Source organism: Excalfactoria chinensis, chromosome 3 (genome assembly GCF_039878825.1).
Source record: "Excalfactoria chinensis isolate bCotChi1 chromosome 3, bCotChi1.hap2, whole genome shotgun sequence".
Classification (NCBI taxonomy): domain Eukaryota; kingdom Metazoa; phylum Chordata; class Aves; order Galliformes; family Phasianidae; genus Excalfactoria; species Excalfactoria chinensis.
Window position 1 is genome coordinate 76640196 of NC_092827.1, and position 15580 is coordinate 76655775.

At 52.8% G+C, this 15580-nt stretch overlaps 2 protein-coding genes across 2 annotated transcripts in view; one reads left to right on the forward strand and one right to left on the reverse strand.

Moving 5' to 3' along the window:
* TMEM151B (transmembrane protein 151B) overlaps positions 1 to 1940 on the forward strand; it is a 16367-nt gene extending 14427 nt beyond the window's left edge. Inside the window, exon 3 of the transcript XR_011903003.1 lies at positions 1923 to 1940. The gene's annotated coding sequence lies outside the window, so the exon portion shown is untranslated. The remainder of the gene's footprint in view (positions 1 to 1922) is intronic.
* On the reverse strand, positions 117 to 15508 carry TCTE1 (t-complex-associated-testis-expressed 1). Its single transcript, XM_072332211.1, has 7 exons — positions 15388 to 15508; positions 14348 to 14370; positions 6952 to 7111; positions 4398 to 4664; positions 3017 to 3585; positions 2356 to 2805; positions 117 to 348 (listed from the first exon to the last, which is right to left on the reverse strand). The coding sequence occupies exons 1-7, from the start codon at positions 15506 to 15508 to the stop codon at positions 172 to 174; spliced, it is 1767 nt and encodes a 588-aa protein (XP_072188312.1). The 3' UTR covers positions 117 to 171.
* Positions 15509 to 15580: the final 72 nt, after the last annotated feature.

Sequence of the window (15580 nt, forward strand, 5' to 3'; positions counted from 1 at the left end):
GCCGCTCAGAGATGGGAGAGACCTGAACCCTTGTGTTGCCCTGAGGGCAGGGGTTGGATTGGGGTGCTGGAAGCTTCCTGCCACCACGTGTGCAGGGATAGGTTGGTTATCCCAGATGCTACGTGAGCAGTCAGTGGTACCTTCAGCTTCTTGCTTGCTGCAGCTGTCCGGTCAGAGAGGCTCAGCAGGCTGCTGCAGCACAGGACGTGGATGGGCAGCATCCTTGTTGGCCCACAGAATCTGGTTGATGAGATACTCGCATTCCTCACCCACCTCTGTCAGGCGGAGATCAAACTCGGTCATAGTCTGGTTATGCCCGATCCCTTGGAGCAGCTGCTTCCCACCATCCTGCAGCAGGTGAGAAAGAGCCCATCAGACAGTGCCACAAGTGCCTAAGGCTTCTCTAAGGCTTGAAACGTAACTCAGTAGAGAGGGATGTGGAAGGAGTGTAGCCTTATGCAGCACACAGTGATATGACACATGCTAATGACTCCCTCTGGGTATCATGTCAGGAGTCCTCAAGATCAGGCTGGGTAATGGCACGGACAGAGAGGATAACCTGCGAGGAGTCTCCAGCACCCTGCTGGGTGGGGGTGGGATTAGGTGCTCATCTCCCTTGGGTGCCATTTCCTGGGCAGGGCTGGCTTTTGTGGGGGAACATCTCACCCAATTAATGCTGCATGGGTCAGACAATGTGACACAGAATCAAGAAATCATAAAGTGGCTTGAGTTGGAAAGGACCTTGAAGCCTATTCAGTTCCAACCCCTGCCATGGGCAGGGCTGCCACCCACCAGCCCAAGGCCCCATCCAACCTGGCCTTGAGTGCCTCCAAGGATGGGGCACCCACAACCTCACTGGGCAGCCTGTTCCAACCTGTTCCAAAGCAGACAGATGAGGGAGGTAGCACACCTTGCATTTCCTTCCCTTGCCTGAAGCACTGTCTTTAGGGATGCAACTATCTGACATTTTTTCCCACAGCTCTTCTCCTTCAGGTGCCCAACACACGCCCTGACCCCATCTCCCCCGTGCAGGCAGTTCTCTCCCCAGCATGCTGACTGTTAGACCCTTTGCTAAAAAGGACAGAACGTGAGAAAGGAGAGAAGCCTCTTCTTAAAGGAATACAGAGGTCAGAATCAGATGCATTCCTAGCAGAGATTTCCATTTCCCTATATATGAAATAAAGATGAAAACGCTTCACAAGTGGGTTCTGAAAAAGCTCATCATATGGAAGATGCTAACCACGGAGATTATTATTTACAAAGCAAAAGCCCTTCTAATCCTTTCCATCCCGTGTCCCTTTGTATCGTTACACTCAAGCAGTTTTCCATGTTCGGAACCAAAAAAAGAATGAGATCTCACAAAAGGTTTTTTTGCCATTGAGTCCTTTTTAAAGCCATTGTCAAACATAATGATGCCGACATTCCTGCCAGCAGGGACAGCTGGTCTTGCTGTCTCTTTATTGTGACAGTGAGAGAAATTGAAGCAGCACAGAAAGTTGGAGCGCTGGCATGACTGAATTTAGCTGCCCAGTTTCAGATTTCTGAAGTTCATCAGCAGAAGAGAATTGGTCTGGTTTGTGGGCATGGTGCACACTGCAGCTCTTAGGGATACAGCGGGATCTGCAGCAGCTACTCTGCCTGCAAAATGTGAGCCTATGGCTCAGGAGCCACATATAAGCATCCAGATGTGACACTGCAGAGCTACTGTAGTGCTCCAGAGCTGTGGGGTGAATTAAAGGAGCTCAAGAACAGAGTCAGTTTTCTAACAATATCCTCTGAGCATTTAATGGTCAGGAGAGATTCTAGGAAGGATGAAGCTGTGCTCTGCTGCATGCCAGAGGGCACAGCACATTCAAAGTACAGAGGATACAAATGAGGTGCTCATCTCATGCTGTCTATCGTTTTCATCTACTCCCACACAGGTAAACACGCTGTGATTTTCCCAAACACGTGGTCTGGATTTCAGTCTCCTGTGGGGAAAGCCCCTCTCTGCCCAGAAGCCAAAGCCAGCTCCTGCCTGAGAGCCCCGTGAGAACCTTGTGAGTGATACAAATGTGTGTCACCATGGAAGACCTCCATCCCCCTGTCTACTGCTTTCTATGCTTGCAGCTGACTGTTATCATAGCAAGACTGCAGATAGCAAGGGATTCATTAGCCCCATCGCTTGGAGGCAGTTCAAGCTCAGCATTTGCTATGCAATAGAATCTCAGGATGGGTGAGGTTGGCAGGGATCCCTGGTGGTCACCTGGTCAACCCTCTGCTTAAGCAGGGTCCCCATGAGCTTGCCCGGGACCACATCCAGACACCAAACCACGCATCCATGCAGGAGGCCAAACTGCAGGGTGCTTCTCTTACCGTCCCAATGGGGTTGCATGAGAAGTTGATACAAGTCAGGGTGGAGTTCTGAGTGAGGACCTGGCAGAAAATCACAGCTGTCTGCCCTGACAGCCTGTTGCCTCCCAGGTGGAGGGACTTCAGGGTGGCGTTGGTCAGCAGAGCGCAGCCCATTGCCTCCCCGCCCTTGTCCTCCACCTGGTTGAGGCGCAGATTCAGGGAGGTCAGGGTGCAGTTCGTTGCCAGCGCTTGGGCCAGAGCCTGGGCACCCTCATCACAGATCTGGTTGTTACACAGATGGAGGATCTCCATCTTGCTGCTGTTGATCAGCTTGCTGACAGCTTGTGCCCCCTTGTCTCCGATGAGGTTGTGGGATAAGTCCAGCTCCACCAAGGAGGGGTGATCCAGCAAATTACGGACCAGCAGCCTGGTCTTGTCATCATCCACATTGCTGCGTGTCAGCTTGAAAACCTGTGAGGGTAAAGGACAATGAAACAGACAGCGCTTTGGGCTGGGCTTTGCATAACTAACCCCTCAAGCCCCTGGATCGGCAAAGATAGGATTCACCTCCTTTTACAAAGTGAAGGGTGCTGACAGAAAGCAAAACTGGCCCCTGGGTTTCTTCCCCTAGGCAATTTCAAGATTGAGCTGAGGAAGAAAGGTTCATTTTGGGATATATTACCTTCAAGTTGTGACACATCTTCACGGCAGCAGCCAGTTTGCAACAGTCCTGGTAGGTGAACTTAAAGAGGTTCCACTCAAAGTTCATGCCACAATCCTTCACGCCGTAAGTAAGGTGAAGCTCTTCAAGGAGAGGGAGAGCAGGAACGAGGGTTCCCAGGTCATAGTGATGAATGCAGACCTCGTCAAACCCCAGATCACTCCCTGAATCAGAAACATCATCCATCTCCTCCTCTTGATCCTCCTTCACCGGTGGCAGGAACTGATCAACCACCAGTTTCCGCACATAGTCTCTGCAGAGAGGGATGAGCTCCAGGACCTGCTTGGGGTCTGTGGTGTTGGGGACAAAGCATTTCAGGATGTTCTCCAGGTGACGTTCAAAGAACATCTGCTTCCAGCTGCCTCCGTGGCTGGAGATGTCACACAGTTGCCAGCGCTCGGTGCAGCATCTCTTCCAGTAATCCTCATCACTTATCAGGTTGGCAGTGACAGTGAGTGGAAGGCCCGTGGGAAGCCTGGCCAGCACCTTCCTTTGGTCCTCAGGTGGAAGACGATCTAAAACAGGGTTGTCTGGAGGGAATGGAGAGGAGGAGATGTTGGTCTGGGCCATAGGAACAAGGGGTAGCCCTACAGGTCTGCCCAGCCCCCCTGCTGACACTGATCCACCTCTCAGCATCCATCAGATGGTGCAGGGAGCTAAGCTGGCAGAAAATTACTCTTATTGTATGCGCGTGTGTGTAGTTACAGTCCCAGCATGGATGCATCCTTAGACCTGTCTCTGATCTTTGCTGCTGCTCCACTGAGTAATGAGTCGTCCCTTTCTCTCCCTTCTCCCAGTCAGTTCCAGATGAGACGCGCTTTTTATATTTTACTATGCTTCATCCACCCACCTGCTTCAAAAGCACATTTGCTGCCTGAGGATAGAACTTGTCACATCCCCACCAAGGGCTGTGGAGGAAGCCCGGAGCTGTGAGCACAACATGTATTCTGAGATGGGAGTATTTCTGCATCCCTTTATGAGCACTTGGCACGATGGGGCTGCATCCTTATGTGCTGCTGTAGTGCATGACCCAGGAGTGGGAACCAGTGACTTCAGAGCCCTGCTCACAACCAAGCTGAGTCCAGCAGGAAGAAGAAGCCACAGGACAAGGTTAGGGTAGAGTCACATCCTGGATAGCAGCCCAGAAGATGAAAGCCGTCCCTGTAGTGTACAAGTACATACTTAGCAACTAAGCAGTTTGTCTAACTAGCTGCCTGAGGAGATATTTTTCCCCATCTGCTCCTTTGGCAGGGCTGGGTATCACACCGCACCTTCCAGCTTCCTCTGCCTGCCTCGCTGCCCCTCTGCTCCCCAAAAAGCCAGCACTCCTCACCATGCTTACTTGTGAAATTCTGGACGATGTGCTGCAGGCACAGCTCGGTGAGTGGGGGGACAGTGATGAGGCACCACTCGGGATCCTCGATGATGCGGTGCACGCAGTGCGAGTCAGCCATGAGCCTGCTTTGGGAGGGATGCAGTGAGGGGACGCCTCTGTCCCTGCCACCTGCTGCCTGCTGTATCCTGCTCAGGGCCCGTTTCTCCTTCAGCAGAAGCACAAGAAAATGGCTCAGGATCAGGAAAACACCACTGTGCTTTCCAGCCAGGCTACCTGGGTAAGAAAAAAGGCAACCTTAGATGGAGGCCGGCCATATGGGTGCCCTGCTTGTGCTATTTCAGCATACAGTTTCAGCCAGCCCTTCCTCTTCTCTGCTTGCACCTGGAGCACCGCAACAAAGCAACTATTATTTAGCCTTATCTTCATGCAGTGCCTTGCACAAAGAGGTCTTCAGATACCACATGGAATAGACAGATAATAAGGTGGTATTAATTCAAGAGTTGCTGAAGAGGATGGACAAGAATTGATTTCTCGCTGCCCGTTCCAGAAAAGAAATAGGCAAAGCTGTCAGGATGGGCTTAAAACAAAGGAAAAAGGGGGTTCTTCACTGGGGAATGCCTTGCCGCGGGATGCTGCAGGTGCTGACAGCCTGTGGAGGCTGAAGCAGAAGGAAAAGAAACCCCTTGGGAATGAGTCAGTGCTCAGAAGCCACACCTGGCTCAGCCTGAGTTGAAGGTGGTTGGAGGTGGGGAGGGTACTGGAGGAAAGGAACACATACTTGTGGTTTTCCACCTGCTTCTAGTCCCTGCCAGAAGGGGATACTGGGCCAGATCATCTCCTAGTCTGATCCAGTTTGCCTGTCTTTACAGACAGATGCGTCCTATAAGTGCATGTGCTTTTTAATACTTTGCTCAATTACTCTCCTGCTGAACTCCTTCCAAACATCCATTAACTGATGAGATGGTTCAGACACGTCCAGACCCACCCTGAACATCAGCAGATAAGAGCTAAAAGAACCAGCCTGGTGCAGAAGGCAGGATGTTCGGTCCTATTAGCTCTGCAGAGCTTTCCCAGACTAAACCTTCCCATTTGCTGCTTCTCACCCCAACCTCAGGAGCAGCGCTCCCAGCTGTTACAGCCACGTGTGCAGTGACTGGAAGCCCTGATGGGTATGAGCAACAAGCCTGCCTCTTGAATCCTGGCTTCAACAAGAGTACCCAGGCTTGTTGATCCTCTGACAGGGTGTGCAGAGCCATGCTGACTCTCACTGGGTTGTATGGATTAGAGGCACCTAAAAGCAGCATCAGGCAGGATGTGGGCTGGCAGCACAGAAGTGAGGGCAGCTTGCTATAAGACCAAGAGGATGGCTTGGGAAGAGTCAAAAGGATGGTGTCATGCACAGAAGCCAAGTGCCCCTTAGCATCACGTCCCACAGCATTCCTCAGCCCTACAGCCCTTCAATCCCTTCTCTGCTGTCCCAGCTTGTGCTGCCTCAGCCATTGTGATCCCTTTCCCTGCAAGCTTTGTAGCAGGCATTGCTAGCTCGCTGCCTCTGCTGTTGAGAAGTAAGAGGAGAGAACTGACTGCACAACCCCACTGAAAACCGAGCTCCTGGTGCTTGCTGGGCTTTTGCAGAAGGGCACAGCACAGCCGGATGGCAGTGAGGTGGCACTGGCAGAGGTGAGGGGACTGGGGAAAATGCTCTCTCCTTGCTCAGCCCTTCATCCTATTCAAAAAGCATCTGTGTCACTCTGTCCCTCAGGCCATTCACAGCTAAATGGGGCTTCTGATGGCTTTTCTGTGGTCAGAAAAGGGCTGGAGGATGGTGAGCACATACTTCAACAGCAAACCAACCTTTCAGTTGCACCTGCTTTGCTGTGGGAATGGACACCTGCTTTTTTGATTCACCCCAAGTACGGTTATGCTCCCCGCTCAGACGGCATTCCCATCGGAGCTCTCAGGATGTAGCTGCAGCACCCAGGACATGCTGGCAGCTCTCCCCCTGCCTCCGTGTTGTTCTCACCCTGTGCAGGTGAGAGCAGACACGGGCTGGCAGTCCCACAGCCAGCAGCACCGCCTTGCAGCGCTCCCTGGCAGTCGCACAGAAGAGCTGATGCTAAGGATCCATTAGGGCAGCATATTACGGCTCCTAAAGAGTCTCCGCAATGGGCCTTAAGTAAAGGGAAAAAAATGCATGTCAGATGAGGAATCTACTTAGCTCCAAATATAATGGGATTTGTCTGTAACTGGATATCAGGCAGAATGAGGCCAGGCAGACGTTTGGGAATACAGCTCGAATAGCCACCATGACCCAGCCAGAGCCGAGGGCCACAACAAGGTCCTGGGCGACACCAGCAGAGGTGAGGGTCGCTGCCGGAAGGAGCAGGAAAGCTCTTTAGGAACCGGGGAGGAGGTCAGGAGGGGGGGGAGGTGGCACGCCAAGCAGCGGGCTGCCCCCACCCACGGCCCGTCGGACACGCAGCCCAACTCCCCGTCTCTCAGCCCAGCCGCCCGCCCCCCCGCCGCCGCCGCCCCCGGCCCCACACCCGCCGCCCCTCACCGTCGGGGACGCGACCGTTGCCGGGGAGGCCGCCGGTATCCGGGGACGCGGTGGCGGCAGGGCTGGCCGTGCCCCAACCCGGCAACAGCGCGTTGGGCGCCGGAGGGGAGCAGGGAGAGCTGCGTCCTCGGCAGCACAGGTAGGGAGTGCACGCATGGCGCTGCGCAATGTATGGAGTCAACCAAGGGATGAAAGCTCACGTCGCATTTTTCCCCTTTCTCGGATGGAAGCATTTCGGTATTTGCCCACAGATTTTCTGGCTGAAATGTGACTTTCATAGCGCCGACGGGGCACAGCACTGGGCACAGCACTATCTGAGCTGCTGCGTGCCCTGTGGGGTGCACACAGTGCTGGTGCCAGCTCTCATGATACTCTCGCTAGTCCCAAGATAGCTGGCGTTTGTGGGAAGCCGTGCTGCCTTTCGTTTAAAATACACCTCCTGATTGTGACGATGTGATGAATGTGACCTGAGATCACCCCCGAAGACTTCACAGTGAAACAACACGCATTTAGACCTAAAAAAGCATCAAGCTCCTGAGGCGTGCTGTGTGACTTTCAGCGGTGTGAAGCCAGACCTCAGCAGCAATGTGCTGCCTTCTGTAGGCGGATGACACTGCTGTCCCCCAGCTCTGGGGACAAGAGAGGCAGCCTGTGGGCCACGCTGGTGTTTAAACATCTTCAGGGCTTTCTAGAGCTTGAAAAAGTAAGACTGGGGACAATACACAGCCATAAATGTCTTGCACTGAGCAGAGACTTACAGCAGCCTGCAACGGCAAAGCCTTCAGCCTGGGATACTGTTGTGGCTGATGGCTGGATGGTGACAAACTATTTGGTGTTCCAGGCATGAGACTAGAAATGTGTCATCCTGCCTGGCTTCTCCCACTCTGATTTCTTTGTGTCTTTGTAAGGGCTTGCTGGTAGCTGAACTTGGTAGGACGAATGCAGCACCACAGCACTCTGAGAAGGGGAAATCCCACAGGGCAGTGTGTGTGGTTGTGTCCCCAAGCAGAGGAGGTGGCTGGGCTGCCCAGGTGCTTTCTCTCCTGCAGCTCAGCAGCTTTTCTCACTTCTAATGGGCTGCTGGGTTTCTCCCTGATGGGACAACATGAGCACCAGCTGCCTCCTCGGGGACTGCACGATGCATCTGGTAAGGCTCTTGCCTGCAGCAAGCAGCAGGCTGTGTCAGTGTAGTGGCATCTGGAGGTAACAGCAGTGGAAGGGGAAAAAAATCCATGCATGAATCCTCCCAGCCAGCCCTGCTAGGGCATCTCCTGCAGCCCCTTTTGTCCTCATGTCACATCACAACAACCAGAATTCACTGCAGTTTAGGACACAATTTTATCCAAGTTCTTTATGCCATTGTATGGGAAACGTAATCACAGCCTGAACCTCTGATTAATCAGCTGAGGCAAGTGTTGGGTCAGCTGTGGGAGCACAGGTGAGAGTGATGTAGCTGTGCTCCTGGAAGGGATGGAGCTTGACTCCACCTCCTCTAGATCTCATTTAAGGGCTGACCACCATTAAGGCAGCATCTCTTGGAGACTGTCCCCTGGTGGAGATTGCCTCAGCATTTCCCAGTGAAGGCATCCATATCAGTGAGTTTTTCTTCATAATTAGCCTTTTGAATATCTGTTACCATCTTTGTATCATTCCACCTTACAGCCATATGGGGTGGCTTTTGCAGTGGGGCACCCCAATCAGTCAGGCATGCTTTGTTGTATCATACATGCCCCTGGGGTATGGTTGGAGACTGTGAGAGGTGGATTTGCTGCTCAGTGTGTGCCTGGCATAAAAGGGATTTGCCTGGGCAGGAGCTGGTGAAGTTTGTCCTTGCTTCCAGGGACTCTCCTTGCAAAGTGGCTTGTGCTGCTTCAGTGGGAAGCTCAGAGAGAAGCACAGAAAGTTGCCAGACTGATGGGGGCTGCACAAGATGAAGATGCTGAGGAGTTGAGACAAGACCCAAAGCCCTGTCTCCAGGCCTTCCTCCTGTTGGTTCCTGATAGAAAGTGCTGCTAAAAAGCAGTTGATGTCTCCTGTGGTTCTAGAGGAAGTGGTGAAAGGAACAGGAGAGGAAATAACTCCCTGTGAAGCCAGCATTGAAGGAATGGGAAGCACTGATGGGATGAGGAGCACTGCATGCACGTGTGCTACTTTTCCTCCAAAGCTTTCTGCTCTCCCTGGGTCCCAGCAGGAACTGTGCAGCTGCTGACAGCTATTAATAGAGGTGTTGATTGTGAATTCTGTCTCCTATTGCTTCCTGGGAAGAGCAGTAATTACCCTTAATTAGCTTGGATTTGGTTCCACCTCCCACCTTCCAGCCCCTTGCCCTGCTCACAACAGCCAGCCCAGCTGCTGCCTGCAGTGCACGGTGGGGAGCGGTGCTCAGCTCCTATTATGTCCTGTAGGCTCACCCCTGGGTGCTGAGAGCAGCAGGAGCTGTGAAGCTCATTTTACCTTGGCCTTTCCACTGTGACACAGGAACCAAGCAGGAGGTGAGGGGAATGGTCCTACTAAAGAGCCTGAGAATGCCGGCAGGTGGGAGACTCAGCAGCTGGCAGCACTCCACCATGGGGAGCCCCTTCCTTCTCGGATGCTTGCTGCTCACGGCAGGGTGGATGCGTTTGCTGCTGCTGGAACTCCCTAGGCTAGATAGTTTAATTGGCTCTTCTCATGTTTCAAATGCATTTTTCAGCTCATATGCTTTCTTGACAGAATCTTGAAAACCTCCAGGCGGGTAGGAGCTGTGCCCAGGGACCCAGCAGCTCCTGTCTACGGCCCCTCTCCTTGCTGCTGGAGCACCCTCTCCTTTCCTCTCACTGAGATCTCTCCAGTATCAGGCCAGAAGATTCAGGCCTCTCTGCTGACTCCCACTCAGCCCCTTGCATCTCATCCAAATGCCAGATGGCAAACTAGCTCCAGCAGGAGCTGTGCCAGGCCCCCCTCCCTTCCTCTCCACCCTTTAAGCTACAGGAAAAAAAAAGCCATGATGAAGAACCAACACAACTCTACTAGTGGATGCAGACTTCAGGCTGTTGTGCTTTCCCCTGCTTCCCTAGGCTTCAGCATCAGCTGTGTGGGATTGAGGTGAGGGATGCTGGCAGAATTCCACACTGGGAGATGCTAGAGAAGAGAGGAGCTGGTTGACAGCTCTCCTTGTACCCAGCTCCAAGGCAGTTATAATTAATGGATGAAACTGAGGATGCTGCCACACCTGCTGCTGGCTGAGCACTGGCTGGCCCTTCGAGCAGTCCCTTCTCTCTTCAAGGGACTTTGACACCTTCTGCTGGCTCTTGATACTCAGGGAATGCCATCATCACGGCACCAGGGCTGTTAGCTCTGGGGTCTCCCACTGTCGCTTCTGTGTTGCAGCAGGCCTCTCAGCTCTGCTCCATGCAGCACAGGTTCCTTCGCTGCCACTCAGCTCCTTGGTGGGAATGGGGAAGACAAGCCTGTCGGTAGTGCCAAGGGAACATGCTCAGAATTAGGGCTTGCTGCAGCAGGTTGGGCTGTAAGGAAGGTCACTGGGATCACCAAACGCTTTTGCCAACCTTCCTCCCTGTTCCTGTGGGATGGGTTGGTGCCACAGCCCTGCGGCTGCTGGAGGAATGCTGGCGGGGTTTCCATGTGGAGGAGGGACAGGATCTGGTGAGCACCTTCTATTCCTGGCTGTGTTTCTTGCAGCCTTTACAGCATTCAGAGCAGGTGTGAAGCTTTTCCCTTCCTTTGCTGGGGATGAGAGCTGGTGGGAGGCTGTTTTCCAGAGCCCCATGGAGATACTTCCTTCACTTTGCATGGTCTCTTGAGTTGCTTTGGAAGTCCACGATGTGCGTTTCAGCTTGTGGATGCATATCATTCCCTCTCTTGCCCTAATTCCAGCCTCTCTCTGTTGTGCTGTGCTTTGATCAACACGAAATATTTGCAGCAGGGTTAGGTGCTGTGCAGGGATGTGGAGCAGGGGGGGGAATCAAGTCTGCCAGCTCAGGTGGTTTTACACTGGGATCACTTGGGAAGTTCAAGCGAAGCAGCACAGCACCTTTCCCTCACGTGGCTTCCAGAGAGCAGCTCTGAGACCCAGGGGCTGCTCCAGCCGAGGGCAGTGCCCACTTTCCTCGAGGGAAAGCAAAGCCCAACACAATGAGGACAATGTCAGTGCGGTGGATGCTGATGGGATAGGACAGCCTGGGAGCTCACTGCTGAGGGCTGCTGAGCTGATGCTGTCCTTCAGTGCCCTCTTCCCCCCCGTGCACCTCATCCCTGCTGGGGCTGCATGGCCTGGTGCCAAAGGCTGAGGAGCTGCCAGCTGCCATCGCCCTCCCTCCAGTGATGGGTGGCAGAGCCCCAGCCCCCTCTTCATGCCCTCTTGTCCTCTGCAGGGAAATCCGCCTGGATTCTCTTTGCAGACGGGGAGTGCTCATCGTGGCAGGGCTGGTCTTGCTGTTGCCATCTTTGGGTGGGCTGCCGCTGTGTTTCCAGCCGGGCAGTGGAGAGAATTAAAAGCCTGAGTGAGCAGAGCAGCCAGGATGAGCCAGGAAGCATCAGCGGTGCCTCTGTCAACACTGCAGCTGAGGAAGGCAGGCAGCTCCTTAATTATTGATCGCACTTATAAATAAATGCTGGGACAGGGAAGAGAAGGTTACAGCAGAGCAAAGAGCTGCTTTGAGACGGGGGAGGAAATGTGAGAATGTGGCTGTTTTAAAGGTCAGGTGGTTTTGCATCTCCTTTCCTCTTTCTCTGTAAAACTCAGTGATATTTGAGGTGAGGACTCACCTTCCTTGGGCTGAAGTGGGCTGGGGGAAGCAGCATGAGAGTGGGGGCAGTGAGGGAAGGGAGTGGGCAGGGAATGCCGGCTGCAATGTGGGACAAGTGAGGAGACAACAAAATTAGTAGAGCAGCAAATCCCAACCCGAGTGTAAATAATTCCTCACCATGTGAAAAGAAGGTCTACGTAGCTTCTGATTTATCTTCCTGTTCCTGGAGCTGTAACCCATGCAGCCTCTGGTGTAAAGGAATGAGGCAGTGTGTGAGGGAAGGCTGGGTGAAGATCAGAGGGAGATGGAGGTACCAGGAGCTGTGTTAAGGACCACAATAGCAATCCCATGTCTGTGCAGCCTCAGGAATGTCACGGTCAGCTGAGAGCATGGGGGGGGCTTGAGGCTGAAATGGTAGCAGGGCCTCGAGAATGACAGCCCCCACAGGAGCCCTGAATGCCTGCAAGTGATGGGACTTCACAGCTTACTCTGGAGCACTCCTGCAGGAGGGACTGCAAGAGCTATGAGGGCACAGGGTGCAGTGCAGAGCTGCACTCAGCCTGCCCCAACACAACAGGACAGGCCTCCCTGCGGCCCCTCTGCAATCTCAGGGGTGATGTTACGTGTGGTGGGCAGCAGCAGCCCAATTGTAGCTGTGCTTACCTTCTGGGTTTTCCCAATGCTTTCCAGAGGAGCTCGGGTTGCAGCCCATCAATTGCTGCTCTCAGCAAGTGGTGCAGAAACACTGGCTGTAATTGAATCTCCAGAGCTGACTGCAAAGCATGGTCATCCTCACAAAGTGAGCTGGCCAGCTGTGAAGGGCAGTTACACAGGTGAGCTCTGGGATCCCCCATGGAACACCTGTGCTGCTCTGGCTCGTGCCCAGCTGTGAACCTTGGACTTGGCCACCAGGGCCAGGGTTGGAGAGGTGCTTTGGGCCAGGGGCTGTTCATGGCAGGCAGCATGATGCTCCCCACAGGCTTTCCTCACTTTGTTTCCACTATTTTTTCCTTCCTCCTCAGCTGCTGTTAGGAAGGGATGTCACTGTAGTGGCTTATAAGTAGTGACCCATCTTGCTATTGAGTGTGACAGTGGTCCTCAGTTTCTGCTGGCCCCAAAGTAGCTGGACAATTGTGGGTCACATCCAACTTGGCTCTTCCTTTTGGCTCGATGAACTGTGCAAAACACAGGCCCGCAGCAATGCCAGGAGTCCTGGGGATGTCCCTGACACGTGCTGGGGATGGCCCTCGTGGGATTACACATGCAGCTGGAGAAACCCAGCCTGTGCTCACTGTTCTGCTGCCAGCTTCTCTCCTCAGCAAACCCTGAGCAACTTGTCCCACCATCTCTCCCTGCAGGCTGCCTTTCAGGTATTCCTGGTGCCCTCCCTAGCAGGCTGTCTTTGGAGATACTTCCAATCCATCTAGGGCTCCCTACCCTGCAACCCCAGCCCTGTGCTGAGTCTGCTGTCCTGTCAGAGAGCAGGACAGGGACCCATGGCTGTTAGGCTAGAGGGTTACGTAGCCTGGAGAGCCCCAGCTCTCATCCCATCTGTGCAGCTCTTCCAGCTAGGCAATGCCTAATGTGGTTGGTCCTTTACACAAAGTCAGGTAGCTGCCTGGGAATTCGGGCTGGCACTCACATGTGCCTTTCAGGGACCTTGGGGGTCCATCTGGACTTACAGAGCAGTTGCCAACTTGACAGCACCTGTTCACAGCAAAAAAACCTCATCACTTCTTAATTAGTTCCCGCTTCCCACTGTCCTGTGTGTGTGTGCAAGCAGCCTGTGCTGTTCGGAGTTGCAATGTGTGCACAGAGAACTGCTTGCACCTTAGATCTCTAGTAAAGGAACGCAGGCTACTATTTTGGCTAGATATCTATTTAAAACTCATGTTTCATCCCCTCCAGCTCTCCTAGCTGAGCACTGCTCTACCTACTGCTGAAAGACAGAAAGGTGGTGGCTGTGCCTGTAGCATTGGATGCGTGTTGTCTGGTGGAATAAAAATGGCAGGAAGGGGATGTAGTTCTGTATACTGGGATTTAGTCAGGAGAACAGCATGAAATTTGTTCTTCTAGGATCAGCGATGGTCCAGCACAGCCACGTCTCAGAAACCAGCATTTCTACTGCAGCAGCCCATGCTACCAAACCGGTGCCTCTACACAACTGCTCTTCGGTAGGATGAGATGCTTTCTCTCTTTCAGTTACAGAGCAGGTTTTGTGCTACAGAGTTACAGCAAGATCACAACTTTGTTGTGCTGCAACCTCGCTGATGACCTATTTAAATCTCTGCGGGCTCAGAAAGAGGAAACTTAGTGTCTCTGCTCAGGACACCCGGGGCTTATTTCTCATAGTGGGATTGGCTCTGCCACCTTGTATCTGGGGAGCCATTCTTCCCATGGGATACAGGAGGGGGATAGCAGAGCTAGGAAGCCATGCAGCTGGGTCGCTGCTGCCCACTCATCTCAGCAGGCTCCTTCCCCAGTGCTGAGAGCCCATCAGATCCTGCAGTGGGGACAAGAGTCCTTCAAAAAGCCCCTGAGGACACCACCCTACCACTCTGGAAGTCTCTGCTGCAGCAGCCCTTGGCTGGCCAGGTGAACGCTGGTGAGGGCTTGACTTGCACTTTCTCTGCCTACACAGACATTACCTTGAAGGTCAGCACACGGATCCCTGCACATCAAAGGGAGAGGCAACAATTTACAAGGTGCCAGTAGCTTTAAAGTTGAAATTAAACAACAAAAAACGCACAAAGGGAGGTTAAATCTGTAAGGCCGCTATTGGCAAGCTCAGACTCTGCTTTTGGAGTATGATGCAGAAGCAGCCCAGCCTCTCCTCCTCCTCACACACCTACTCTCCAGTACCAAGAGGAGACATCACCTCCAGCAGCAGCTTTTAGTTTGTAACATGAATGAGGAAGCAATCAAGAAAAGCATTTTCCCAGTAACACAGAGCATCCTTTCCCTTCCCCATACCTGGTACTGCTGTGGCTGGGATGAAACACAGCAGCTGTTCCACAACAGGCATTAACAGTATTTTTAACCAATGGCATGAACTGTCCCAGTCATCCCGATGTCCAGGAACCTCGGCTTGCTGTCTCCTTTACTAAAAGCTCTACCTTAAGCTCCCTGGATGGAAGTAATGATTAATGAAGGAGAAGGTCTATGGTCTATCCTCTTGCTGCAGATGTAGGAGCTGTCAGCACTATGGTGAAACACAAGATAGTATGGAGCACCAGCAACCTCATATCAGTATCCGGCACTTAACCAAGTGCAAGCTCCTGCTCTTTACACAGCCACAGGTACTAAGAAAAGATGTGTAGGAGTGACACTAAGTCTTATATTTGGGACTGGACAGCTGCTGAGATGAGGAAAGAAATCCCTCATCCTCTAAACACAATTAAATCCACCACCTTTCTCCCCTGGGTCAACTGTTGTTCACTGAGGAGAGGAGGCCATGCTCACAGCAGAGTCATTTCCCACTATATCTTCTTTACTTTGCCTTATTTATGTGACAACTGAGCAATGAGCAAATACATCAGCCTGCTGAGCTTGCCCTACAAACCTAAGCTGAGAGCAGCAGCTGTGTGCAAGTGCACTGCTGTGTCCCTCTGACCAAAGGGTTACTGCTGGGTCATGCACGTGAAGCTCAGTTCTGTTCCAGTCATGCAACACTTAGAATCCTGCCTACCTCGGCCACCTAACAGTCTGCTCTCAGCTACCAGAAGCTTATTGTATCGGTCTACCAAATCTGCTAAAAATTCACTTCCTAGCTCATCAGCCTCACCACTGTGGCAGTGCCCTTCCTCCATAGCATCGAACATCCTAACATAACTACCCTCTTTCTGCTCCTCACCCACTAACATCACTGTTCTTCCAACCCC